The sequence below is a fragment of the Habropoda laboriosa genome, unplaced genomic scaffold, assembly GCF_001263275.1.
Source record: "Habropoda laboriosa isolate 0110345459 unplaced genomic scaffold, ASM126327v1 scaffold14, whole genome shotgun sequence".
Classification (NCBI taxonomy): Eukaryota; Metazoa; Arthropoda; class Insecta; order Hymenoptera; family Apidae; genus Habropoda; species Habropoda laboriosa.
The window spans coordinates 1,197,156-1,223,576 of NW_017100137.1; the positions used below are offsets into that span (position 1 = coordinate 1,197,156).

The window sequence follows — 26,421 nt, forward strand, 5'->3', positions numbered from 1 at the left end:
GAAAAATTCGTTAAACATAAAGAACACATCCTGCTTGCAAGTACAGGCGTTTTATCCCAGGTACTATTAAATAGAGAAACGAAAGACGGCCGTTAAGCGTGATGAATCGCGATTTCCCGAACGACAGCTTGTTTTTGCGGCGACGTGCGAATTGCTACATTTGCACGGCTCGCTAATAGCCTTTTCCAGGGACTGTAAATTACGCCGACCATTATTATCATTCTGTTCACGATTATGAAAATATCCGATCCTTAGGCGCCCATTGTGCGTATTGCGCTTGATGACATAATAGCGCTCGCTGTTCCCATAAAATGTTCGCTGCCAATAATAAGAAATGTCTCTATTCGTCGCGAACGACACGACAACGTAACCGTCCGATAATAATCGATTCTAGATAAATTCGACGAAAGTTTAACTACTCACAGCGACAATTCGACAAAAATCGGTGGTTAAATCGTTCGAAATTTAGCTAAAATGAGTGATACGCTGCATTGTGCGAGCATTAGATGGTTACGATTCGATATCGATATATCGAGATCGCTTCGTGTTACGTATCGAGTGAAATTAGCACCCTCTAGATGGTCCGCATAACCTATAAGGTTGTTTTTCAAGAAATGTAACATATAATACTGATATTTATTCTACGATCGATGGAATAACATTTTCCGATGTGTCAATATAACGAAATGTGACAACACCGGCAGGAATTTGAACGCCTTCGAGAAAAATGCGATGATGTCAGCAGAGTGTTAACAACATTCGCGGAATAAACAGGACGATATTAAGAAAGAAACTTACCATCGGATAGGAATCCATAACGGCCCTCTATCTCGGGAAAGCGCTTTTCACTTTGTCAACGAACCGACTCCTCGTTGGTTATTGTCGTCAGACAGCTTCCTCGTGTCGTGAATCGACGCGTGCTTGGTGAGACCGCGGGAACTGCAGCTTGTAGTCATCCACGCGGCACGCGCGTGCACTCGCGTTAAAGTTAGTTGTCAATTGGTACATATATCACACCTTCCATGTTCCGTGCACTATTTTCTTTCTTCCACAGTCGCGCCATCCCAAAACGTTCACGCGAACTACACGATAACACGACGTTCGGTGGTTAAAACGTTTCACACAGTTTCGAGGGACACGAAAGGGAGAACCTGTCACAGGCGACAATCGAACCGCGTGTTCGCCCGATAGGTAGTGCGCGCGCGTCCACGATCACATTCAAGTGTCACGCGGGCAACGAGTTCATCGAATTACTCACTTGTTCGCTCGCGGAAAATGTTTCGAAGCTTCCTCGTAACGTCGCGTCGTGCGACAGGGATAGACGACGTCACCGGTACCGCCGGCTGGACAGCGGTAGCGCGCGTATTTTCGAAAAACCGAGCGCCACCGCGCCGTCGCGATTCGCGATAACGGAGAAACGAGAGAGGACGAACCTCGAACGACGCACTAGGGAGACAAGCGAGACAGCCAGCCCGTACGCGCGTTCGAACCGATGCATCGCGGCAGCGCAATTCGAGCCGACATTCGTCCGCGTTCGCCCGTATTCGGCCAACATCGGCCCCCTTCGGCGCGGCCGAACCACTACGCGGGCGGCTCCGACGAACGAACACCACTGATCGTTCCGAGAGACATTTCCGACGCTCATTCGGATCTGTCTGTCAATGAAAACAGTGTGCTTTCAGAATTTGCTCAAGCAAATCATACGGAGGAAAGTATTATTTTAAAGTTGTATACATGAAAACATTGTTTATGTAAAATATGATGAATGAAATAACGAATAGTATTGCAATTGTTTATCATTGAGGGAAGTCATACTTATGTATATACTTATACGAGTTCATCATCTTCAAAGAGATTAAAAAAGAAATGGTTTTATTTGAATAGCAAGTAAAAATTGAAACTATGAATAACTATTTGTTTATGACTGGTGAATATGTATCACTTTTGTTGCTGCATTGCAATATTTATCAACGATGTTTGCCTCTAACACGACTTTGACATATTTTCAAAAGTTATACAGATATAGTAAATAAATACGAAATCCTCTGTATTAAAAAAAAATTCCTATCCTTGACACAATGTAAAACCAAACACTATAGGTACCTAAAAAGCTCGATAAGTATTAAACTTTCCATTTAATGAATAATTTATATACATGCATTTATTTATGAAAAGTGAAAGTACATAAACTTTGCACGTGCAAACAATCGCAAACACAAAGTATCTCGAAATTTGAATTACAATAACATCGTGACTGTACGAGAAATGTTGAAAAATGAAATGTTACCCGGCGTATGGTCCCAAAATTTACCAAGGTATCCTGAAAATGTGAAAAATGACCACTGTTTCGGTTTTGGTTCGAACCGAAACCGGTCTACCGTTGACTCATAATTTACATGTTTCGAGTAAATAAGGCCGTCCCATAATTTTGTCGTTCTGAGACGTGTTTATGATTTGTGAACGACACGAACGATGCAACAGGATGAGAAAATTTTCGTGAAATCGGTATATTAACCGGGTGCGAATATATAGAATATATAGAAGTAATAAATTGTTGTAGGAAAATATGTATGGTTAACTCGTGTTTCCATTGCAATTCGAAAAGTGTTGCTTGCCAAGTGAATGAGGAAACGAAATGTACGTATGTATGTATGTATTTAGAAAATTTTGCAACGGGCCACCGTGTCATGTGTTATTTGCGCGCGAAACAGGAAACAGTCCCTCGGGGTCGAGAAATGTAGATATCATTTATCTCGCGTCGATATCAAAGCCTAACGCGCCGTTATAAAAATTCATCTAACTGTGCAAACAGCATAGAGTTTAGAGTTTCGAGAACGAGATGTAGTTTATGTCAGGGTTTCGATATGCGATAAGCGCGCCATGCTGTATACACGCGGAAGCGAGCACGTTGCCGCGCCACAGTTCTTTCAACGTCGGGCTAAATCAGTTGATAAACGATAAGGGTTCAAGCATCTGTACTTTTACTGGACGTTACGCGTGTAACGCGATATCCGTGTTGGACAACTAACAAAACTACGACTCTATTGCTTGATTATATGAGTAATGTAATGGTCTATGGTTGTTCGCTCGATCGCGACAAACGGGGAAGGACTTTGATACAAATAAGACGGATGATAAGTGGACACGATCTGAATGTTGACATAACTCAGAGCATTGCAGAAAGTGATTAAAAAATCTGAAATTGTACAAAATGTTTTCGAGATATTTAGAACTTTTGTTTACTTTCTATAGAATTTAAAATAAATTTAAAAAGAAGAGAAGAAGGAAATATATTTTCCTTAAACGATTAAGTTATGCGGCATATTTGAACGTTAACTAAAGTTAGGCTTAACAACAGTGCAGGCATCTTACTGTTTTATTTTGATTTTTTATTTGTTACATTTTCTTATCCTATCGACTCTCTATTTTATGAATTATTTTTTCGAAATTATTAAAAAAGGTTACTATTAGTTAGAAGTAATGGACGTGGTTAAAGAAAGAGTTAAAGAAAGTAAACGAAAAGTGTACAATATAACCATAACCGTAGTTGCTCTATTGTAGATTACGAGTACAAATTTCCACTGAGGACAGCTTATTCCGCGGATAATACAGTCAAACGCACGTGATTGTCTCTGAAAGCAATAGTCTGAATCGCGCTCATGCCTATCGCTGAACGGCATCTGGCACTTTACTCTAGTTTTGCATATCCGCCACGATTTTGCGTAAAGAAACATCAGGCTATCTACGTGATTTACATTCTCTGGCTTTTAACCAAGTTTTCCCGCCTATGATATTGTGCCTAGATGTTCCTTATATTAGATTTCACCTGTCCATTCGAAGACACGACGTTTTGAATCAGCAGGATACTTGACCTCGATCCTTCCCTGGATAATTAACAGTAAAAACACGGAGCAGCGTAGGAAATACATCGCAACTATCAAATAGGAACATTCTGAATGATGGATTAAGCGCAACTTTCCTGTAACATGTAATATCATACTGGTAAATGTAGATAAAAGTATCACTTAACGATATTTTATTAAAAAAAAAAAAAAATCTCGTACCAAGATTGTTTCCAAGATACAGAAACACGAAGAATGACGGTAAAAATTCCTTCAAACCCTCGCCTCGATTATTTCGCGCGTTCTATACTCGTTATAACCTGAAAACCGCAATTATTACTTACCGCGATGGCGACATAACGTTCGGAGATAACGCAGCAACGTTCTAGCCAGTGTCCTGGCTAATGTGCGATCCGTTTGCCAGCGCGTAAAACGATTCAGGTAAAACCAGTTTCTTCCCCGTGTTCGCGACGAATTCTAAATTCCGTAATCGCCAGGACCTCCGCGAGAGACGACGAGAGACGGGCGAGGATCACTTCCGGGCGTATTACCTCTCGATTGGTGAATATGTATACTTACGTCTGTGTGCGTGTGTAATTACGTAAACCAGATGATACGAGCGGCGGTCACGGTTCACGATTGCAGTTACTTATGCTGAAATGACTGAGGTAAGATGGAGTAAGTGCAGACTGTAATTCCGTCTGAAGTAAATGCGCCCACGCTGTCGCGCCAAAGAAGGTCAGAACCGAAGCATGGATTTGTCGTATTCGTTCATAGAACATTCAGACCAGCCTTAAATATACGAGCCGGCCGGCAGTTTACGTTCCCCTGTAAAACTTGTTCGTTAATGCCCTGAAAACGGTGCAGTATTTTCACTTAATAACGCCATCACGGGGCACCATGGTTCTCACAACTTCGACGCTGTTATTCGCTGGTAATGACCACTTTCTCGCCCTTTCTCCTCCGCGCCAGTATCCTTTTCAATCAACATAGATATCGCCCTGTCCCGGGGAACGCTACAATGTGATCCCTGCATGGCGCGAATTAACCTCACTAACGTACGATGTTACGTATTGTAAAGCGTACTATATCGGGTTGCTGCAACAATGTTGTCCTCTTCCTCCTTCTCTCGACTGTAACGTAAATTCGAGAATTCGCAAGACGCATTGATTCCCGGTACGTAAACGTGTTGCACAGAGTTTTACAATGCTCTTACCACGAGCAGTTTAATGCTTGCACGCGAGAAAAAGGTAACAAAGACACTTGTGACGCTACTCGTGCTCTCGAGACATTCAACGTGACACCCCCTGTTGCAAATTACGATCCACCGTCGATAAGTATGGTCTTTTTTCAACCACGGAGATATTTGCCGGTAACACTCGCAAACTAGTGTCAATTAATATAAAGGGTGACTCGGGAAAAAATTGACACGTTTAGAATATACTTGGCACACCATTCGAAGCCAAAAAGGTGATGCACGTTGTAATTGTACTTCCATTTGTTGAAAGGTTATAAGAAACGTGAGTTATTACAGATTTGGTTTTAATTTTTGGTGTATTTTTTATTTTTTATTTTCCTAGAATCTGTGCCTGCATATCTAGGAACCTGTAAAGTGTATAAACTTTTTGACTCGGAATAACTAGTCAAGTATGCTAAAAAAGTTTTTGTCGATTTCTTCACGGGACACCCTGTATGAAACAGCGAGAAATATTCCCGAACACGGATGCGTCGGCCATTTGTGTATTTTCGCGGAGGATTGCGAATTGCAGCCGTATTCTCGCTCTTTTACGTCGGTAATATAGTTCTTGCTATTAAACCGTTACACAACTGGGCTCATTCCTGTACGAGATGTTAGAGAGGATGTTAAACATCCTAATGTAGGGTAGTTTATCTCTCCGTACACGGTATGCCCGTATTTGGCGATCCCTCTCCGCGGACTATAATATTTTGTACGCAATTACGATTCAGACGTCAGCGACAATGCTGAAACGCTGCAACAGTATCGCTCAGTATGATTATAAGATACGCTTATACCGTATTTAGCAGGCGGATGCTTTAACGCAAACATATTGCACTTTCGATATACGTACGCATACGTCTCTAGAAACGACGGTTCTCGCGTTATGAAATGGATTTATAATCGTGCTTTATGCGTTTCTAACTGTTACGTAACCCGTGCAAACGTTAGCTAATAAACTCTATGAAAATCGAGGTGTGTTCCGATCCTGACAGCGCACTCGCTGGACAGGCGCTTTTTAAAATTTCATTTCGCGAAGAAATTGCAGAAAGTTCACAAAAACGTTACGTTACAAGCTCGTTATAAATAAAAAGAATACAAATTCTTCGAAATGCACGATGTAAGGAAATATGTATTTTTAGTAGAATCACTTTATTAAAAATTTATTCTTAGTGATTTAGAGGTTATACATTAATAAATTACAGTATTGCTCATAAAAATTTATATGTGCAAATACAATCATGCATACATCTACTTTCAATATAATAAAGTTTATGTATACCTAATCTACTATCGACTTAACCCTTTATGTCATGTAACTTGGAAGTTATTTATGTACCATGTGTCTATATTTCATTGTTACACTATTGCATTATATTGATGTACTGTTACACAATTTCATCAAAATGTAAAATTGTAATCAACCCTTGATTTTTCTTTTAAGAACGATAAAAAGTTAGGTTATAAAAGGTTGAAAAGCTTTGAGCATAAAGATTTAAACCACACGTGCAAAATTTTGCATTCGACGCCCCTAAGCTACTAGCCTGACGAAATGTTTAAGTTAACCAACTTCTTCCAGCGGAACAGGCTCCTCTTCATACTTGAACACGGTATAAATAAGTTTAATCGCATAAATCTGCGCGAAGCTTTACACGAACGACACAAACGGGCGCGGACGAGAGGCAGTCGCATGGTGGAGGTCGTTTAAATCGAGTTGGTAAGTGTTTAAACGAGCAGAAACGGGGCGATAGTGTGAGTGTACGTAGAACCCGTGCACACATAACCATGGGGAGACCGCGTGGGACCTGTTAGCCCCGCCCTGCACCGACCAGATGTCATTACTCATTACCCGCTACGTCGTTACGGGTTCCTCCTTCTTGATTAAAGGCCCAGAGAAAATCGTTCGGTTGAACATCACCCCGCGTCTTTTTGCTTCTTCTCTTCTTGCCGCGTATTTCGCCTCGATCTACAGGTACGTGCCACGATTCAGCAGCTATCCTAGGAGTTTATTGTTCGGAATTTTAATTAGTTTAAGTGCATTAATGTAGTAGTCGAGAAAAAATTTAAAGGATCAAAGCGGGAATCGATCCCGCGATCTCCGGCCGGCACACCGGAATTCTACGCCCATAACCATGGTGGTCTCCTGATTTCTTCGTTGTTATTGCTTTTGTGGATGGGTATAGAGGTCTTGATCCCACATTAATACGCAAATGAAACGGAAATTTAACCTTTTACGATTTAAGCATGCTTTCCAGACACATCCTGTATCTCGCATTGTGATTCAAGCACACCTTCTAAGCATGTATCGAATTAAACGCTAATTATAGTTTACCATACATTTCGTTGCAAAATTAAGTAAAGACGAATAATCATTTTACGGCATTTACATTTTATTTTTCTCATAAAATATTACTTTTCATGCGCAGAAACTACATGTTACTGTTCGTAAAGTTCAACGTGTTAACGATTCACTGTATTAAATGTACAAATTGCAAGAGGTTAACTTCACCTGCATTATCGTAAAATCTATTGGAATTATCGCCATTCATAACCACACCCCTCAATTGTTACACACCTGTGGTCAGTATCAAAGATTAGTCGAATCTACTTGAAGTTGTCGCGAGCTGAAGTTAGCCAGGCGTTCGATACCTCGCGAGTCGACCTAATCAAGTTTTTCGTCCACGAGCGACACGATATCTGGCGGTGAAATCTATAAAAATTTCACACAGCTTGTGCAAACCGATCGGACGCGGTTCGTGCAACGAAATAATATCGCAAAAGGCGATCGTTCACGTCATTTCCCATGGACACGTACGCGTCTATAGAGAGAACGCGGTTACGTACACCTGCCAACGAAACGACCAGCCAGATTATTCACGTAAGTACCCAGCCGAGATACACGAGTCACACCTGTTGCTCGCTTCGATGCACCGGGTGCTCTCTCGCTGTTCGTTCACCCGTGGCGTGCCAGCGTTCCTCTCTGACTCATCCATCCACAAAAAAGCCAACAGAATATCGATGACACTTCGATCGGGCAAGCTCAACGGTGACCAACTTCACGGAATTCCGCGCTTATGACGTTCTAAGGCGAGGCGACTGCCCGGTAAATGACAGCTTAAGGGATGTCGTTTCATTTTATGGGTTGCATTTTGATAGTAGTGGAATCTGATATTTTATATCGTTCATGTGCTGGAACTTATTAATATTTTACCTTCCCTATTAACAGTGCCTCAAATTATTACCTTCATACGACGAATAATCTAACCTTTAAAAGGCGATAAAATTTTCAAATAGACATACGAATATTCGAAATTTATGAAATATTCGGAACAATCCGAAATTCAAATACTTCAAATATTGGAATTATCCGAATTATTCATATAGTTCAACAATTCGACGTTTAAATTCGAATCCTACCGGTATTCGAATACATCGAATTTTCGTAACAGTCTTAACCTATAACCTCAAAACAAAGTATTTTCAAAGGCAGGGAATATCGTCGATACAAGGAGAAATAGACTGAAACCAAGCATTGTGAATGAAATATTTCTGAACAGGTACGAATTTAATGAATAAAATCAAATTATAAGCATTATTACAATTATTGCAACATTGCTTCTGAGTAATATTCAAAATTTGTAAAACGAAACTTCGGTATTAACATTGACTCAGATACATAAATATATATTGAACTTGATCCCATCCCTAGTTACGACACTCTCACAAAGGACTGCACTAAAAAGGAATTATTTCTTAAGTACGAGCGACGATGGCAGATAACGATCTGTTAAGCGGAAAGCAAAATGACGTTTGTTTCTAAAACGATCCTCTAGCTAGCTATCGTTTCACGTGGAATAGTCACCTCTGCGTGCTTGCAATGTATATAAATGACACTTATGTATGTGCATACAAACGTTCAGAGGCACGTCCGTGAAACAACTGCAATACGGTTCGGTGCATTATAGTAGGAGCCACGACCTGGGAGGCCTTTCAGATAATGCGGAAAGAAGAACAAAATGACGATCGAGGCTAAAGGAAGCCTGTCGAGCATATCTTGTACAGATATGCATTATGCGTTGTTCGCATTAAACTTTTTGCTTGTGCATGTACATACATACATACATACATACATACGTGTGAGTGTTCAGTACTTCCATTGCAATCTAGTAATATCGTAGAATGATGTAATTTTCCTCCCTTCTTTTGTACAATTTCAGATTTTCGTGATTTATGACGTATCAGTGGTGGTAAGAAACGTAATGTAATCGAGAATCGGTTGGGTTTTCCGAGAAAAATAAATGAAACAATAACATTGAGTAATCTTGCCAGTTTCAAATGTTTCCCCATTTATTGAGAAATACTTCAGAAATAGAATAAGGAAAATTTATAGTGTGATTAATTTATACTCTGACTTACAGAGAATATGGAGATTTTTATATTGTTACAAATAGAATACCACAACCTTTCGATGGCATTTAATATTACGACATTCAGTTTTACAATTATTTTTCCAAATACAATTCAATTGTTTTCTCTCGAGGGATTGTATTTCGATTTTTTAACCTATAAATTTTTCATTGTATTAAAGAAATAAGTTTTTCTTTTAAACTTCTATTGAAGAAATAATTTTTCTTTTGAACTTCTATACATTTTATTCTACCTCGGTACATTTTTTGTTCGCATAATTAAAAACACCTGTTTTTTAAAAAATTACTTATTGAAATAGAAATAGTTTTCATTTTTTTCCTTTTTTAATTTCTAGACGAATCACTGAATGACATTCAAAATTAATCGTTTCTTTGTACTGTCATTCTACATATAATTTTTGTCTCAAAACTCAATAACAGTCTAATATAATGGGGAGAAAGCGGAGATATTTGTCGCTAAATGCGATATTATCCAAAACGGTATGTCAGTACCGCGGCATTATAGTTCTTTTCTGCCTTTCGAGAATGCAAAGCTCGTGTAAACCTCTCCCTGTTCAAATCTCGTCGCGACGCCTACGATCGATGCTGCGATAAGTCACACGTCTGTTAATTCCTTGAAATAACTTAGTCGAGTAAATCATCTACAAAATTTATCGGTGGGTTATATAAGCCTAATCAGTCAGTTTGCAAGATGCACAACATTAAGTTTGCAATGGTCTGATGGTATGTAAATTTCGACTTTGTAATTCCGTCGATGACGATCGTAATACGTAATTCGTGTAATTATTCAGCAACTTTGTTAGAAAAAATATTAATTACCGACGCCGAAACATGGTTTTCGTTCCATATATTACACGATGTATAAATTTTAATAACCTTACATATACTTTAGGCGAATAATAATATTCATATTAAAAAATGTTTTAAATTCATACGAAGCACTCAAACATAATTATAGCTTTATATGTACTTTGTTACAATTGTAACAATGCTTCATTTCACATTGAAAACGGAACCCATGGAAAAAAAAACGTATGAATAATTTTCCAGGTTATATAATCTGCTGAACTTTCTACATCGTACTTCTTTATTTTAAGAATACAAATCGTCAAATTTGCATAACTCTAATCCTACCAGTAATTTTATTACCCGATACGAAAAAAGCTAATCCACGTTTAAGAACAAACAAAGTTACTATGCAAACTCTCTGAACGTAAAATTACTTAGCAATGTTCTAAAACATACTAACCCAAAATATTGTGTAACGTCATATTAGAACCATAAACCATGAATCTCAGCTAACTCTGTAGACAACCATCACCCGAACCCAAGATTTATGCGTTCACAACAAGTTGCAAAACACAAGATCAATCTGTTGGAAATACCTTTCCGACACGTTTCGAATCGTCTTTTGTCACGAATTTCCATCCAAGTGATCGCCGTGCCGGCGTTTAGTTCTGGTACTATAAATAACTTTCTGCCTATTTAGGAATGGTATCGTGACCGGCCGCCGCACGGCTATCGCTAAATTGTTCTGACGTTTGGCCGTCTCTATGAGTACTTGGCATTTCATGGAGGGACTTAAGGACGGCGATTTGCGTGGGATTGGAATGTTTGGGCGCGATCACGTTTTGCTGAAAACATATGTCTGCGAATGTACCACCTATTCCAGACCATCGACCCTCTCTGACGAACTATTTAGACGTTCGGCATATTTGTTACGATGTTAATAAATAATCGAATCGAACGAACGATCCGGTTCGAAATACCTTCGCGATTCAACTGAACGTGTACAATGTAGGGCACAACATCGAAGTGTTGTACAATCGGGCAAGGTATAATTCTTCGCTCAGAGATACGATAAAAGTGTTGTAGAATCAATCTTTCCGTCCGAAGTTTTGTTCGTGACTTTTGTTTGAAAGAGAGAGAGAGTTATGTTTGAAATGTTGTATACTGTTTAGGTTAGAGATAATTTATCTTTTCCAACCGTGTCTATGTTTATCGGAAGAAAGTTCTCGTACAGAGGGTTAAAATGGCGGATACGATATCTCTTGAATGAATAAACCAGTCGATTTGTCCCCATCCCTATATATACAGGGTGTCCCAGTTTTTTCCGATCAAACTTTGTCAGTATGTTCGATGAGCATAGGTAAGACAGAAAGGTTATGTAAATGTAGGTCGTTCGAAGCTTCGTTAAAAAATTATAACAATAATACGAAATACAAAGGGAAATGTAATTTGTGCTAGTGCCATTCTTGTCTTCGTTACCATTCCCTTCGTAATATTTCATATTATTGTTATAACTTTTTAACAAGGCTTCAAACGACCTATGTTTATATAACATTGTTTTCTTACACATATATCCACAGAACATACTGACAAAGTTTGACCGAAAAGAACTGGGACACCCTGTATATATCCGTTGCGTGCGCGTGATTCTTTCTACGGATTAATTTATACCTGAAATTGCAAATTTACCGCGACAGAGCTTAATTACTGGTAAATCTTAGGAAGGATTATACAGCGGCTGGTTGTTGATGCGTACACGATTAGAAGCAGAAATGAATGGGACGTTTAAATCAAGCCGAGAATTATCGTACGAGCTCATTAGACCTGCGAATTGAATCGTTTTAGAGCAAAAAAAAAATGAGAAACCTGTTAGAACACTTTTTTTTTTCTTTGCGTTTCTTAGAATTCTACAATGTATACGCTACATTTTTATCACTTTTCATCGAAGTTATATTACATATAGTGTAACTCAGCAGGAGACTTATTAGTGGAATTTTAATGAGAATTATATAAAAAGCAACAGTGCTGGTTTTATGTATGCAAATTTCCTTGTAACAGTGACCCGAACGGAATCACTTACAACGTAGGATAGTAAGTGGAGCGCCAGAACTCTCTGTTCCAGGAAACTTCGATTCTCGAAGCGCATAAAAGCGTTGCGGTCGAAAACGACGCCGATGCTGGTTCGTTCTTTCACCTGTTATCAAGGAGACTTCATTCACCGCGATACGATGGCGCAATCTGAATGGTGCTGCCATTAAGCGGTCGCCTTGCTCAAGTAATCTCGCTTCCTTCAAATTGAATCCACATTAATCTTAACAGTACGTGTATAAGGCGTTCAAACCTGAAAGCATTTTTCGAGCTAACATTTATAATGAATCCAAATGTATCTGCCATGAATTTAATAAATTTTAACGATATCTTTTGTTTCATTCAATGATCATTTTGAGGTATCTAATGAAAATAGGTTAATTAGAATAAACATGATTGAAATATGTATTCCTTTATCAACACCTTTATTTACTTATTTAAATATTGCAGCTACTGACACACGTTGGTAATGGACGATGACATTTTTTCATGAAAAGCGAAGTTTCATCTCGTCGTAATAAGATCATTCCTAATAAAAACCAAGTTCAAACATAACCTAGATCCGACTATTTTGAGATAAAGAACAGTTTATAGCAATATCCGTTAGACCAACGCATGGATGAGGCCACGTGCCAGTATACGCACACCCCATGAGTTTCCAACATTAATTTCAGAATAAAACGAATCTTCTTATCAAAACATAATGCCCTACATTTTCTGTCAACATTTTTCGCGTAGAATCACCTCATTTAAAATGTAACACATAATATTCGGTAATACTCTCTAGAACCGCTAGATGCCAGTGACGAATATTCGTATACGTTCGTTTTATTTCCAATATAACGCTCGCGAATGTCATTGCATGCAACTAAGAAAAGTATTACAAGCATTTCCAACAATGTCTGGGATGTACATGCAACTTTTTTCCTTTTACGTGCACGCTATTTTATTTTTCCAGCTGCAGCGGTTACCGGGCTAATATTTCCCTTCTGAGACGACAACTTTACCTCGACTGCCTTTCGCGCGATAGACGTTAAGATCTGGCCGGGCAGTTCGACAAGTGCTCGCCTCGTCTGTATATACGTATGCATATCGCATGTCGCGCGTGCACCGAAGAGAAAGAGAGTGCAGGGACCGTCTCTCGAATCCGGCCACGCGAGCCCGTTGCAGTAAAGGCAGCCAGTTACTAGGCAGACACACTCCGATCCGATGCAAATTTTCTCGACACCCGAGAGCACAGATCTGCTAGGCGTGTAGGCGAGAGATGTCCATCCTCTTACAGGACCAGTCTTCTACGCGTATGAGACGCGACGACGTTGGTATTGGTGCCATAGGCGTCACCTAGAGTTGGACTCGTACAACGGTGGAATGCAAAAATAGCCCCGAGTTTCCTGTATGCCTCGAATTGTTTGGTATTCCGATTGTCGCGGCTGAATGTACTTACTAGTGGTAATTGTCGTGTTGAGAAAAGCTACTTACGATAATTGAAAGTGAGAAAATCTAAGGTTTCGTGGGGGGATAAGTTACCTGTTAACTGTTTTAAATTACTTGTTTACTTGAAGACAAACGTAGGACCCCCACTATGAAATTTAATCAAGTATTATTTTATATTATTTGCTAATATCTTGCTTTGTATTTGCTCTGTTCTGTAGTTTTGAAAAGAGAAAATGCAAATATGCAAACACGTGCTTTCTATTTGAAGTAACTTTCTGAAAAGAAGTGAAGTAAGAGAGACGTCATTTGTATCGATTCTTATAACCTAAAAATAACTTTAACAAGTTGATTAATTTTTTGCAAATTTCACGATAACTTAGTGAGTCCGGAATTTCTAAATTCTATACTCATAATATTAGTATTATACATTTCTCCATTTTTTCTCTAATGCGCATTTCAAATTCTTCAACGTAATAGAAGTTTCACAGATACTTGTGCAATTATGCATACATATGTCTATGCGTATGGAATTTGATACAATCAATTGCCACTTATTTAAGAAGTGAACATGATTTAGAAGTTGCATAGGAATACAGTTCACCCATTGGGTAAGTCTAGAAGAAACCCATTTGCCTCGCGTATGGTGGCGCCCATGGCTGGTACACAGGACCGGCACACATCGTGGTGGTTGATACACGGTGCCTATTGGGCGACTCTGTAGGTACATACGTACGACTCCGCAGAATCACGTGCAACTTTCCATATCGAGGAGTTTTATAGCTGCGCCTCGGTAGTGGGATAACTAGGGGCGCCTACACGCGTTCGACTTCGAACCGTTTCGAACAGAAGTGGTCAATAAGACAAACATTCGCAAACGCGGGACTGCATTTGTGAAACGTGAATGCCGGGAGTACCATCGAAGGAAAGAGATGTTCTCCGCTCACACGAAACACGTAGAAACGCTTCAGATGGAGCGGCTCGATACAACGTCTTGTAGCTATAATGCGTAAAGCTATATAGAGAAGCGAGAACTGAGGGGTTTGTATGGGAATGAGAGAAGTGGATTTTATTATTCCGAAGAGGGATTCGTGCTTTCTTCCTTAAGTATTTGATACCTCTGCTATTATTAGTTTATGCTAATTGGATATATAGTAATATAATTGTAGTTTAATTTTTTCTTTGAAAAATTACATTTTTTAGGAATGGAGCAGATGGAGTCAAATAAAATGGAGAGGGTTCGAAAATTTGAGATTCAATAGGAGTTTCATTAGTTGTAAAATAATAAAAATGTATGTATATGAATATGGTAGTATAATAATTTATTATACAACGTAAATCGTACAAAAAATGACAGTCTATTTTAGACTATGTCCGTTGCCAATGCAACTTGTTCAACGTCGTATCTTTCACGATATTTTACAGTATATGTACAAGATAAATAGTCACATATACAAGTGAGAGTTAATTACTTTTTAAATTAGAACTATAATTATTTCTAAAGTTCAGACATATCTAGTAGAGCATTTAAATGTGTTGGCATCCAATTCATGCCATTGTGACACACGAATAAGACGTTTCCGTCTATGTAAGCTTGAACATTGCCCACTTTATATACTTGTTTTGCTTCTCTGTACCGATTCGGTATAGGCATAAACAAAATACCTCTTTCTTCGCATTTCTTTTGAACAAGGTCTTTGAAACCTTGAGGTATTTGTGATGCTGTCCTAACTGCTTCCGCAAGTCTCTGTAAAAGAATAAATATATCGTTATCAATGTTATAAAATTTACATATTATTACTATTTGTATGTAATTCTTGTAAATTAAATCGTACCTCCATTCTTGGCTGAGCAGTTGGGGGCATTTGTGACATAGTAGGTTGAGTCCTTTCTAAACTTGTTAAATACGAAACTTGTTCCATTGCACCAGGTTGATGACTCTGCGGCGCGGAAACTGCTCTGTTCATCATGTCTAATGCTTTCTTAAAATGTTCTGTAAATGAATAAAGATACAAATATATTATTTTCAATAACTTACTTCTCAGAATATATATCAGACTTAATATTATGCGAAATACTTGCCTTTTACTAATGGTTCACCCAATAGTTTTTCATTCAACATACTTTTCCATCCCATGTACCAATTCGTAACTTGATCATAGTTAGGGGAATGATTTAACCAAAGTGCCAAAACTTGTAACCATTTAGGGAAGAAGAATTTATCGAGTAATCCCGCCATTATATGCGATGGAATTAATTCCTTCCATTCATATACCCAATTCCATTGATCCAAATGTTGTTGATGTGGGTTTATAACAAATTCCGAAAGTGCGATTTGTAATTTTGGAATGATATTTTTCACTAAGAAGGCCTCCATATCTCCTTTCGCGAAGACATTAGCCCATGGTTGTAACATTAGCCTAGCAGATCTGTCAGATGGGTGCCAGCCACCCAATGCAGATCCCAGTTTTCGCCGTATTATGGGATATATTAAAGTATCCAAACGGTTCCCTATAATATTGTAGTATTGTGAAACCAATATTATTATAAAATTAATAAGATTTAATTTTGAATATTTTTAAATATGTACTTACGTAAAAGTGGTAACCAAGGATGAATCCATGTATGAATGGGTACTGTGTCGGTAAGAGGATTCCATTCTTCCACTTCCAAGGTAAGTTTAGGAAGTATTAACAGATCTAAAATATTTTCTAATATCCAGTTTGGGAGTAATGGTATCCAATGCTCTATTAATTCAATTAACGGATCTGGTTGTCTACACGTCCATTGCCTACAGAAAAATTCAGTAAAAATTATTCTAAACACTTTATTTCACAAGTGTATTAATGATTTCCATTTTTATAAAATAAAGTACTTACTGTGTAGCCCCTCTAATTGATGGCATCCATGCATTCCAAACAAGTTGGTCATATGGGTGCATAGTTCTTGTTTGAAGAGTAGTAGTACCACTCTCTAAAATACTCTTCCATTGTTCAAACAATTTGATTGGTTGTTTCGGTTGCATTAGTGGATTCCAGCTAACCAGACAGTCTTTTATCTTAGGACCAACAAAACTACTAGCCAATTCACCAAGTTCATACATTTTGTATTCTTCATAATATTTATCTTGTAAGTCTTTAAAAGCTTCTGCAGTTTCTTGTAATGTCAGTTGGTTTGTTTCATCCATCAACCTGTCTACAATTGAAAGGACATTTTCTAAAGTATCAATAAGCTGGCCTTGTTGGTCAATAAACTTGGATAAATTTTTTTTCTCAGCTTCCAGTGCAATCACTCTGTCACTCAAGTGCCTTGTCCTTCTGTCATTTTGAATAATATCCTGTTCACACATGTCCACAAGTATGTTTAAATTATGCTGAAGCTCAGGCAGTGCAAAGTAAACCTTAGATTTTTTATCAATGACAACAACGTTTTCGTCGGGACGTTGTTGACCTCCAGCTATTGCGTGATATCCACTAAGAATTCTTTGTTCTGGCCCAGTCATGTCTATAACTTTCACCCTACTCATCTCATTAGATATTCTCACTTTTTTATTAGGTTTTAATTTTCCATCCTCTAAAACTTGATCAACACTGCGATACACATAATTTACTTTCTTCTTTGTAGCATTTCCATCTCCTTTTCTCCATTGTGATAACTTAGCTTTGGTTTCCTTTCCTTCTTCTGCTTCCTCTTCCTTTTTCTTGTCTGGAACTTTTGGACCTTTTTCTGGACCATAAGCACCAATAGCACCTCTGCCTTTCCTCAAATGTGCTTCCACTGGTGCACTGATACCTTGTAACTGTTTACCCAGCCCTTTCCCAGGTTCAAACCCCATCTAAATCATTATCAAATTAATATGTATAAATATATTTTTATAATGGCACCGATGAAATGATTAATATTTGATATATACCTGCAGCAACAACTTAGCTCCAATACCTTTTGTATAGACTTCCCAGCTGCCCATTCCACTTTGTATTAGTACAGGATTGACTTTGTGCTTCTTTTTACGTAACCCTGCAATATCTCCATCTATATTTAATGAAAATGATGTACGTTGCTGCATACTACTGGGCCTTTCATCATCAGAACTGTAACAAAGTAAATATTGTATTATCCATATTTATATAAACATTGCTACACTAAATAAATTTTATTATATGCAGCCTACCTTGAACTATTTGGAAATTCCTTTTGTGACCTATTTGCACTCTCACTGTCACTATCATCATCATCTTTATCACCTGATTCTTCCTTTGGCTTTCCAGCTTGTTGAATACCACCAGCTACAAAATTTACAGGGGTTGTATAATTTTTTGGTCCTTTATCAAAAGTTTTAAACGATGGTCTGGCAGATAATTCATCTTCGTCGCTATCATCTGCCCAAATACCTGGAATAAGATAGTTTTGGTTAGCTTTCAAAGTTTACATCAGAACAAGTATAAAATCTATTTTATTATTAAGTAATGTAAAAAAATTATTAATGCAAAAAAAACTTACCAAGCATCTGCTGCTTTTTTGTTAATTTTCGTCTAGGACGATTAATATTGAATTCATTATCAAGGTCATAATCCGTAATTTCAAAACTTTCTACTTCGTCTTCCGACATTTTGTCAGAGTTTGTTAATACTGTGTATAATTTAAATGTAAAACAATTGTAATTATATTCAATTATATTCAACTATGTTATAAACACTGGATGCCATATGGGAACAAAGCAAAACAATAATCGGACTATCAACCATTAGAGGTTATGTTTTGTTACATTCCCATGGAACTGAACTGCATTCGTTTGATTCCCATCTAGCAGTGCTACCAGAATATGCTGCGCAACGTCATATCAGTATGTACACCTAAGCGCAAATTATTACGTTTCAGGAAACATTTTATTACATAATTTTAATATTTATTATGAAAAAAGATAAGCAGATTTTATTTCTATACTTAACTAGAAAAAAAAAAGTTCAAAGTGGTTGTTTCAAATATTTAAGATTATATCATATCTTGAGCTTTCAGCCAATAATTTTTCCTCAGAGATAGGGAAGTTATCAAACTGAATTTATCTTATAATAAAACAGGCTTAGTACCCAACAAAGCTACCAATGTTCAAATAATATATTTTAAATATCGTATAAACATATTTCTCATTTCTTTTTCTAATTTATTCTCAAAAATTATAATTATAAAACGAATATTTGTATAAATTCTTCTAGATAAATTGAATTTAATTTCAAATTAAGATTTATAACACAGAAAAGACATTCGATTTTAAAGAGATGTCGCTATACACGCAAATTCTCAAGTTGGCAGTGCCGCAAGCTAGGGTTTTGCAAAAGCTACAAATAATTTTGGGTAGTGGCTTTGAGTAACATCGTAACCTTACGACGCACAACCAACACGGGTTATCGTATGTTATTAATGATTTACCGGGGTTTTTAAAATAATCCGTATCTCATCACTGCCAATTTATTGTATAGATTAGTGTTAGTGGTAACCGTGTTAGTGCTGGTTGTTTGCTTGTGCCGGTTTGTTGTTGCATCTTCGTTAAGAAAAAATTCATTTGACAATGGGAAACGTTCATACCTGTGGTCCAAACGAAGCTCTCGTTGTATCAGGTATGTAAATAAATGAGAAACACTAATTTTTTTTATGGCTTAGTCAAGCGGTGCAATATATTATCCTAGAGCTGCCACGCTTGATTTCTTTCGAGAGCTTCTGTCAGCGGTTTCGTGAGAAATAACATTAATCGTTGTGTGTCTTAAAATTTCAAGGATTGTTGTTTGAATATGGTTTATATAAAATGATTTGTCCACCTACAAAATTAACCAATTGATGGACTCTTATCATCTGACAGAATACTGTCCTTGTCTGTATCCGTTTAGTATGTTTGGCTTCACACATAGTGACACTTAGTTTGTGCATGTGTAAGCAGCTAGTCATTTAGTACAGTGCAAAGAATATAATTGCTGAGGAATCTTAATTACTTCCTGACATCAGGAAACTTGTCATTTGTGTGTTACAAATACAATTTAAAATAACATTTCATGCATGCAATATTATTAATTCAGGGGTAAAAAAAAACATCAAATTTTGAAAAATACATTATGCAATGCAAAACTATCAATCACTTGTAAAATCTACCAAAGGCATAAGAATATTGTATAGATTGTTCTATTTTATTAAATCAGAATATTAGTTTTATTGAAAAAGCATGTCCATAGAGGAACTTTAGAAATGGGCCAAGTAGTCTGAAGGTGAAATTAATAAACTCATATGTACTGCTGTAGTTAAACCAAGGCAGTTGAATATCAGACCATAAAATGAACGATCTATGTATCCACAGGAGAGAACATCATTAATGTGATGTTTCGATAAAACATTTTTACCAATCTATATTATTAGATTTTTCCATTTATGTGTATATATACCTCTCAAATAAATCTTTTCCTCAAAACTAATTACATTACATCTGTACAAAGATGATCAACTTTTCGTATTCCTAAAAATCATATTGCCTACATATTTGCACTTATGCACATACGTATTGATTTCACTAATGCGTTACAGATGAATGAGTCACATCTAACCTCCTTATTTGATCTTCCTCCATTTCATTACTAGTGACATGTGATAACTTTGATAAGTGCAAGAGCATATTTCAAGTGCAAAGTGTGTATGTACCTATGTCAATATTATTTAGATTTTCCTTCAAAAATGTAAAGAAGACTAGCAATTCTGAACAACAAGAATTAGTGTAATTTATGTTAATGTTACAGTGTGTGTGAAAAGAAATGAGATAAAGCTTGTCATATGTTGTAGAGTAATTATCTCTTCACAAATGCAATATGCATACATGAAAATATAATGAACCGGTTAGTTAGAGAGTGTTGCAAACAAATACTAAGAACACAGTTATTGTTCGTTCATTATCGCTATCCTCGAATTTTACGTAGAAACGTATCGAAACGTGAAGTATGACTCATCCCAACATTTACGTCATCATTGATGAACCCATTGCATGCTTTTACACATAAAGTTACCTTTTACCGGAATGAACAACGATGTGGGTCATCCGATTGTTGCACGACGCGTTCTGCACGCAAATAATTTATCTCTCGCCCGACTAATGAAGTGAAATTACTTTTTCCCCTTAATGGCGCTACACGATGCGGCTTTTAAATGGAGAAATGCTTTTTACTGCTGCCGCGTTATACGCTTAACCTGCTGCTTATTTGTAAATACAGATAGCGAAAATAAAAAATTCTTCAATTTTCACATTTTTGTGGCGAATTTATTTTGGTCACGTAGCACGGAATTTTTTCAACGAGCGTGATCGTTTTGTGTGTGTATTTTAAAGAGAGGTCTTAATTTAGAAGGTGGAAAGAATGCAAATTTATTTTCTAAAAATTTTTGCATCTTTCACGTTTGTAAAATGAAATTGTAAATTTATTTTTCGTAATTCGGAAAATTGAAATTTTATAAGTAACATATTTTTTCCAAAGAAATAAAGAAATACAGAAAAAGGCGAGTGAAGCCAGTATTTTTCGTAATTCGGAAAATTGCAATTCTAAAATTAATATTTTCTTCCAGAGGAATAAAGAAATATAGAGAAAAGCGAGTGAAGCCAGTACTGTTTGTAATTCGAAAAATTGCAATTCTAAAACTAATATTTCTTTCCAGAGGAATAAAGGAAAAATAGTACCGTTATAGGTTATGTCGATTATACGCAAGGATTATACGGCTTAAAAATTGCGAAGACCTTTTTCTTAATCACCTCGTAGATCTTAATATTAAATTTGGGCTGAAAGGATTCTCGTTCGTTGGTAATTCCCCATTTATCACCACTTGCTATTTTTACCTTTATTATGAAGAAGACGCGAAACAAGGATATTACGTAATTCGTCTGGTACGCGTTAATATAAATGCGATTTATTTTTACTCTTGTTGGTTCGTGTTCTTTTTATCATAAACGAGCCGTATCGCTCGCAGCATTCTGTCTGACGAATATTTTCTGATTATTTTATTTTGTAATCGATAAATTCCTGTACAGTCTGTTTATTGTACTGGAACAGAATTACGAAGTATGAAAAGTAGAAGTGAAACAGTTCGAGGTTGATAGTAAATACATGGTTCTATTAAAAATAACACTACAATGATATAAACAATATTGTATTTGTCGATGTTTTAAGAAACATGGTAAGAAAATATTTACGAAGAATTTTCTTTTCAACGTCGATTTCGTGACCAGTGGGGCCGAATATGTCTCGCTTGAAATTCTCCACAAGTGTCAGTCCGCAAGGAACCTAAACCTGACACTTGTAGAATCAGGGACTACGTTTTCGAGCCTCGCGCCCGCCTTTGTAGTTTGCCGAACGTAGACAAGGACAGCGAATAAAGATAAGGATGAAACGTGAGTCGAGGCAACCAAGCGATTTAAATATCAACTTTTTTAATTTCACGTTTTTTTATCCCGAAATTTTTCTTAACATATTGATGAGATTTTTCTGATGAAAATGACATCAAACACGACTTAATTTGAACAATTACTTATTAACACGTTCACTGTCTGGCGTGACAGTGAATAAGTAAATGTTGTTCAAATTATATCGTGTTTGATATCATTTTCATCAGAAAAATTTCACCAACTTGTTAAAAAAAATTTCAGATGAAAAAAAGGAAAATTAAAGAAATTATATTTTTCTATTATGAATTGTCGAGCCGTGAAATCTCGTAAAAGAACAGACCTAGGCGTAGGACCATCTATACTGACACTTGTAGAATCCAAACTGACTGACACTTGTAGAGAATTTACTGTACTTAGTATTCATTCTTAACGCTATGATCGGTAGCCAGATTAACAATACTTTCATACGTGACATCAAAGTGACAAGCAGAATCAGCAAAAAAATACAATTTCATATTTTTCATACAAAAACCATCTGTCTTTCAAAACTTAAAAATAACGAATATAAAATTCATAACCGTTCAATTAATTACGAACAATACCATCGTACAAAGAAACAAGTAAAATCGTCCTTACACTGTTCTTGACCACCAAACATTTCACAACCGTTCCGATCAGAATCAGGTTTCCTATAAGGAAAAATTCATGCCCGCGGTACATTGGTATCCCAAAAGAAAAGCTCGCGACAAACGCGAGGCCAAACATCCTCTTGTCACGGTATCACAATTCTCCACCACGAAACGTGTCTCTAAATGAACGTTCCTACCAAGCTTGCTTGATCATATCAGCCGCCTTCTCGCCGATCATGTAAATACCAGCGTTCACGTGTCCGGTCGGCATAGTAGGCATTATCGACGCGTCAGCCACTCTCAGTCCTCTAACACCGTGAACCCTCAACTGTGGGTCCACCACAGCGTCAGGATCCTCCTTGGGTCCCATTTTCACCGTGCCGATCTCGTGATTCATCATCGAGGGCAGGTGTTTGATAGCACACCTCCAGTAATCGTCGCTGGCGAATTCGAACGCTCTGCAGCCAGGAATCTTAATATCGTGCAATCTACTTCCGTATCTCTGAAAAGGTTCGGTCTTCGATATGTTAATAGCGTGCTTAACTCCCTCCAAGATAATCTCCAGGTCAGCCGGATGGGTGAAGAAGTTAGGCTCCATCCTAGGCGGCACAAGTGGGTCCTTCGACTTCAGAGTGAGCCTTCCTACGCTCCTAGGTTTCTGAACTATAGGCCAAATCGACCATGCGTCTTGACCCTCTATCGGCTTGTACACGGTGTTGTACAGCTCGTCGGATATCCTGAGCGCTTTTTTAAGAGGTAGACCTCCGTCGGAGTGCACAGATCCAGAGACGAACAATAGTTCCAAGTCAGGTCTGCTGTCGGGTGCATACTTGGTCCTCATGAAGGCCAGAGCCTCCGGTCCGCCAGGCAGCGACAACAGACCAGTCCTGTTCACCAGATACTCGAAGAACAGTCTAGGATTGAGCAGTCTGGTTTGCAGTAGCGACACTGGCTGGTTCACCATGAAAGTCAGACCTAGGAAACCTACGTGCTCGTACATGTTGTAGCCTACTTTCGAGTCTTGGATCACCTCGATACCGAGTTCTTCCAAGTGGTCCCTGGGACCTATTCCCGATAGCATCAACAGTTTAGCAGTACACTTTTCTAAGTCGATCGTTCTTCCTGTATTCGACGCCGTAGGCTCGTTTCTTCTGGTTGATTAGGATCTTGGTGACGGTGGCACCGGTTACTATGTTCAGATTTGGTCTGTTGACACGTAGATACGCTTTCGCCGCGCTGCATCTGGCTCCTTTGTCTAAATTCGCTTGAATATAGGAGAATCCAATTTGGTCCCGGCCGTTGTAGTCGACAATATCGTAACCGAGCTGTTTGCCCGCTTTCAGGAATGCTTTCGCCAGTTCTGTGTGGTACGGCACGTGTTCAACGCACAAGTAGCCTTTGTCCCCGTGGTACGAGGAGTTCTTGATGTCTAGACACGAATACGCTTGGTTAATTATGGCAGGGTACGTGCGGGGCGTGTTAATTTCGCGTGCAGGTGCCTGGCTTTTGTTCGACTTTATTGTGGGTCATCGGTGCTTTTTTTTTGGGGCGAAATTTCAGAGAGATATCGTAACGCGATTTCGTTTCACAGAGGCACTCATTTCGTTGGTTCGTTTGCACGAGATATTTTAGAACTGTTGTTCGACTGCTGTTTGGAGAATTGGACCACACGGTACGTTCAATAATCAAATGCTATCATGTTATCAATAAAGATGTATAGTATCTCGTTTGAAAAAATTTGTTTGACCATGAAATCTCTTCTACCGTTTCATACACAAAAATACTGTTTACACTAAACAGTTTTGTCGTGTCTTGAACGTTCTGCGAGATATCATGGCGTTTTCAGTTTAAAGGGACACACTGTCTTGAAGTTTCTTGTTCAAAATGAGAAAAGAAAATTCTGTACGTATCTAATGGAAAATTAATAGTGTTAGAATTTTTATTTTATAAATTTGTACTTTATAAATGCACTACCATCTAAAAGTTTGGAATCACCTGCAAATTTACATCAATATTGGCCCAGCCATTTGAAATTGACGTTGTGCAGATCAATTCACGTTCATTTCGATCGATTTGAGTGATAAAAAATTGATAAAAGATTTTAAAAATTGCTGACTTTTTCGCGCAACTTGCAATACACAGTGATCTGAAACTTTTAGCCAGTAGTGTATGTAAATATTCTAACGAACATTGAGCTATAACAAAATTTTATATTTCACATTTGTCTCACTAGAAAAAAGACCATTCTCGTTATGACAATTTACCGGCTCTGAAAAAATAAATATCTAACACAGGATCACAATACAATTGTCTCAACCTCCTTTGTACGATATCTAACACTTTTCGTCAGTCTCTTAATTTTTCTAGCATCTCTTTACTCAATTTCAGAAGATCCATCGTCCACGTTTTGAACCAACAATGCTCGTTTATCTTTGCACACGAAAAAGTGTTACTCTACCCGCGTGTTTAAATAAATAAAAATAATACAGCGAATTTCCTAACCTGGAACGTTGAATCTCTCGCTCTTCTTGAAATAATGTAAGACGTCCTTGTAAGACCAGCCCCCGTTTCCAAGCGCGGCCCAGGTATCGTAATCCAGCATACTTCCCCGCGTGTGGATCATGTAATTAAGAGAGCTGGTGCCGCCCAGAATTTTTCCTCGCGGCCAAGAGCATTGTCGATTGATCATTCCGAGACAGGCGTTCTTCTGTGGTTCCACGTTGTAACCCCAGTTCGAGCTGGATAGTTGGAAATAACCGACGAAAATGGGAATCTGATGGCGGATACCCTCGGGTTCTCCCGCCTCCAGCAAAAGGACATTCCATTTTTTGTTCTCCGAAAGACGATTGGCGAGAACCGAACCCGCGGATCCTGCACCGACGATGATAAAATCGTACCTCTCGTTGCTCGGATCGATTCTATTCAGAACGTCCGCCGGTGGTAGGAAGTTCTTGATCGCGTCCAGGAACGATTCTGATCCTCCGTTCGAGGCCAGAAATGACAACAGCAGTATCATTTTCACGAGAGTAATCATGTTTCTGTGAAAAGAAAGAAAAAAGGATGTTTTTTTTATCACAGAAGAAGTGTTTTGTTCAACCCTTTCGTTACTATTGGCGCCTATAGGCGTTGGAGCCTTTTGGTGCACTTCTACTTTAATTTAATACTTCATTTTATCGGTCACGCACTGTCACCTTGATTTAATAAGCCGAATTTCGAAATTTTGCAGTCATGGTTAAAACTTTACCGGCAGTCACTCACGTTACGCGTTAAAATCTGCCGTAGCGAAAGGGTTAAGAGCGTGTATCGTGCTGAGGCATTTGAAAAAAGAAGTTTAGGAATTTTTTTCATATTTTTCATTTCATTTCAAAATTTTTTTCATAGATAACTGCTCTAGTAAATAAAAAGTTCCAATTTTTTCGTAGGATATACACTATCGGCGAAAAGTTTGGAATCACTGTGCATTGCAAGTTACACAAAAATTCGCAGAAAAAAGTCGAGCAGCTTTAAGAATTTTTTAACGAATTTTGTATCATTCAAATCAATCGATATGAGATAAATTGCTATTTATCTCCAT

At 37.9% G+C, this 26,421-nt stretch overlaps 2 protein-coding genes across 2 annotated transcripts; both read right to left on the bottom strand.

The window, feature by feature from the left end:
• Positions 1 to 15,312: 15,312 nt before the first annotated feature.
• Positions 15,313 to 18,441, bottom strand: LOC108579443 (tuftelin-interacting protein 11). Its single transcript, XM_017942987.1, has 8 exons — positions 18,315 to 18,441; positions 17,986 to 18,205; positions 17,728 to 17,905; positions 16,694 to 17,649; positions 16,409 to 16,605; positions 15,897 to 16,325; positions 15,650 to 15,807; positions 15,313 to 15,561 (listed from the first exon to the last, which is right to left on the bottom strand). Exons 1-8 carry the CDS (start codon positions 18,421 to 18,423, stop codon positions 15,313 to 15,315), a joined length of 2,496 nt encoding a protein of 831 aa, XP_017798476.1. The 5' UTR covers positions 18,424 to 18,441.
• Positions 18,442 to 23,040: 4,599 nt separating this feature from the next.
• Positions 23,041 to 25,881, bottom strand: LOC108579008 (glucose dehydrogenase [FAD, quinone]-like). Its single transcript, XM_017942439.1, is given in 3 exon segments — positions 23,041 to 23,938; positions 23,940 to 24,276; positions 25,350 to 25,881. Coding segments are annotated over 3 exon segments (1,767 nt in total).
• Between the last annotated feature and the right edge of the window lie 540 nt (positions 25,882 to 26,421).

What these genes read in the sequence shown, in the direction of transcription:
- LOC108579443 (XM_017942987.1), bottom strand. Translation starts at nt 18,423, where the DNA reads ATGTCGGAAGACGAAGTAGAAAGTTTTGAAATTACGGATTATGACCTT. An exon ending in GAATTTCCAAATAGTTCAAG is followed by an intron (nt 17,906 to 17,985) that starts GTAGGCTGCATA and finishes ACTTTGTTACAG; the next exon opens with TTCTGATGATGAAAGGCCCA. An exon ending in GGGTGAACCATTAGTAAAAG is followed by an intron (nt 15,808 to 15,896) that starts GCAAGTATTTCG and finishes ATTCATTTACAG; the next exon opens with AACATTTTAAGAAAGCATTA.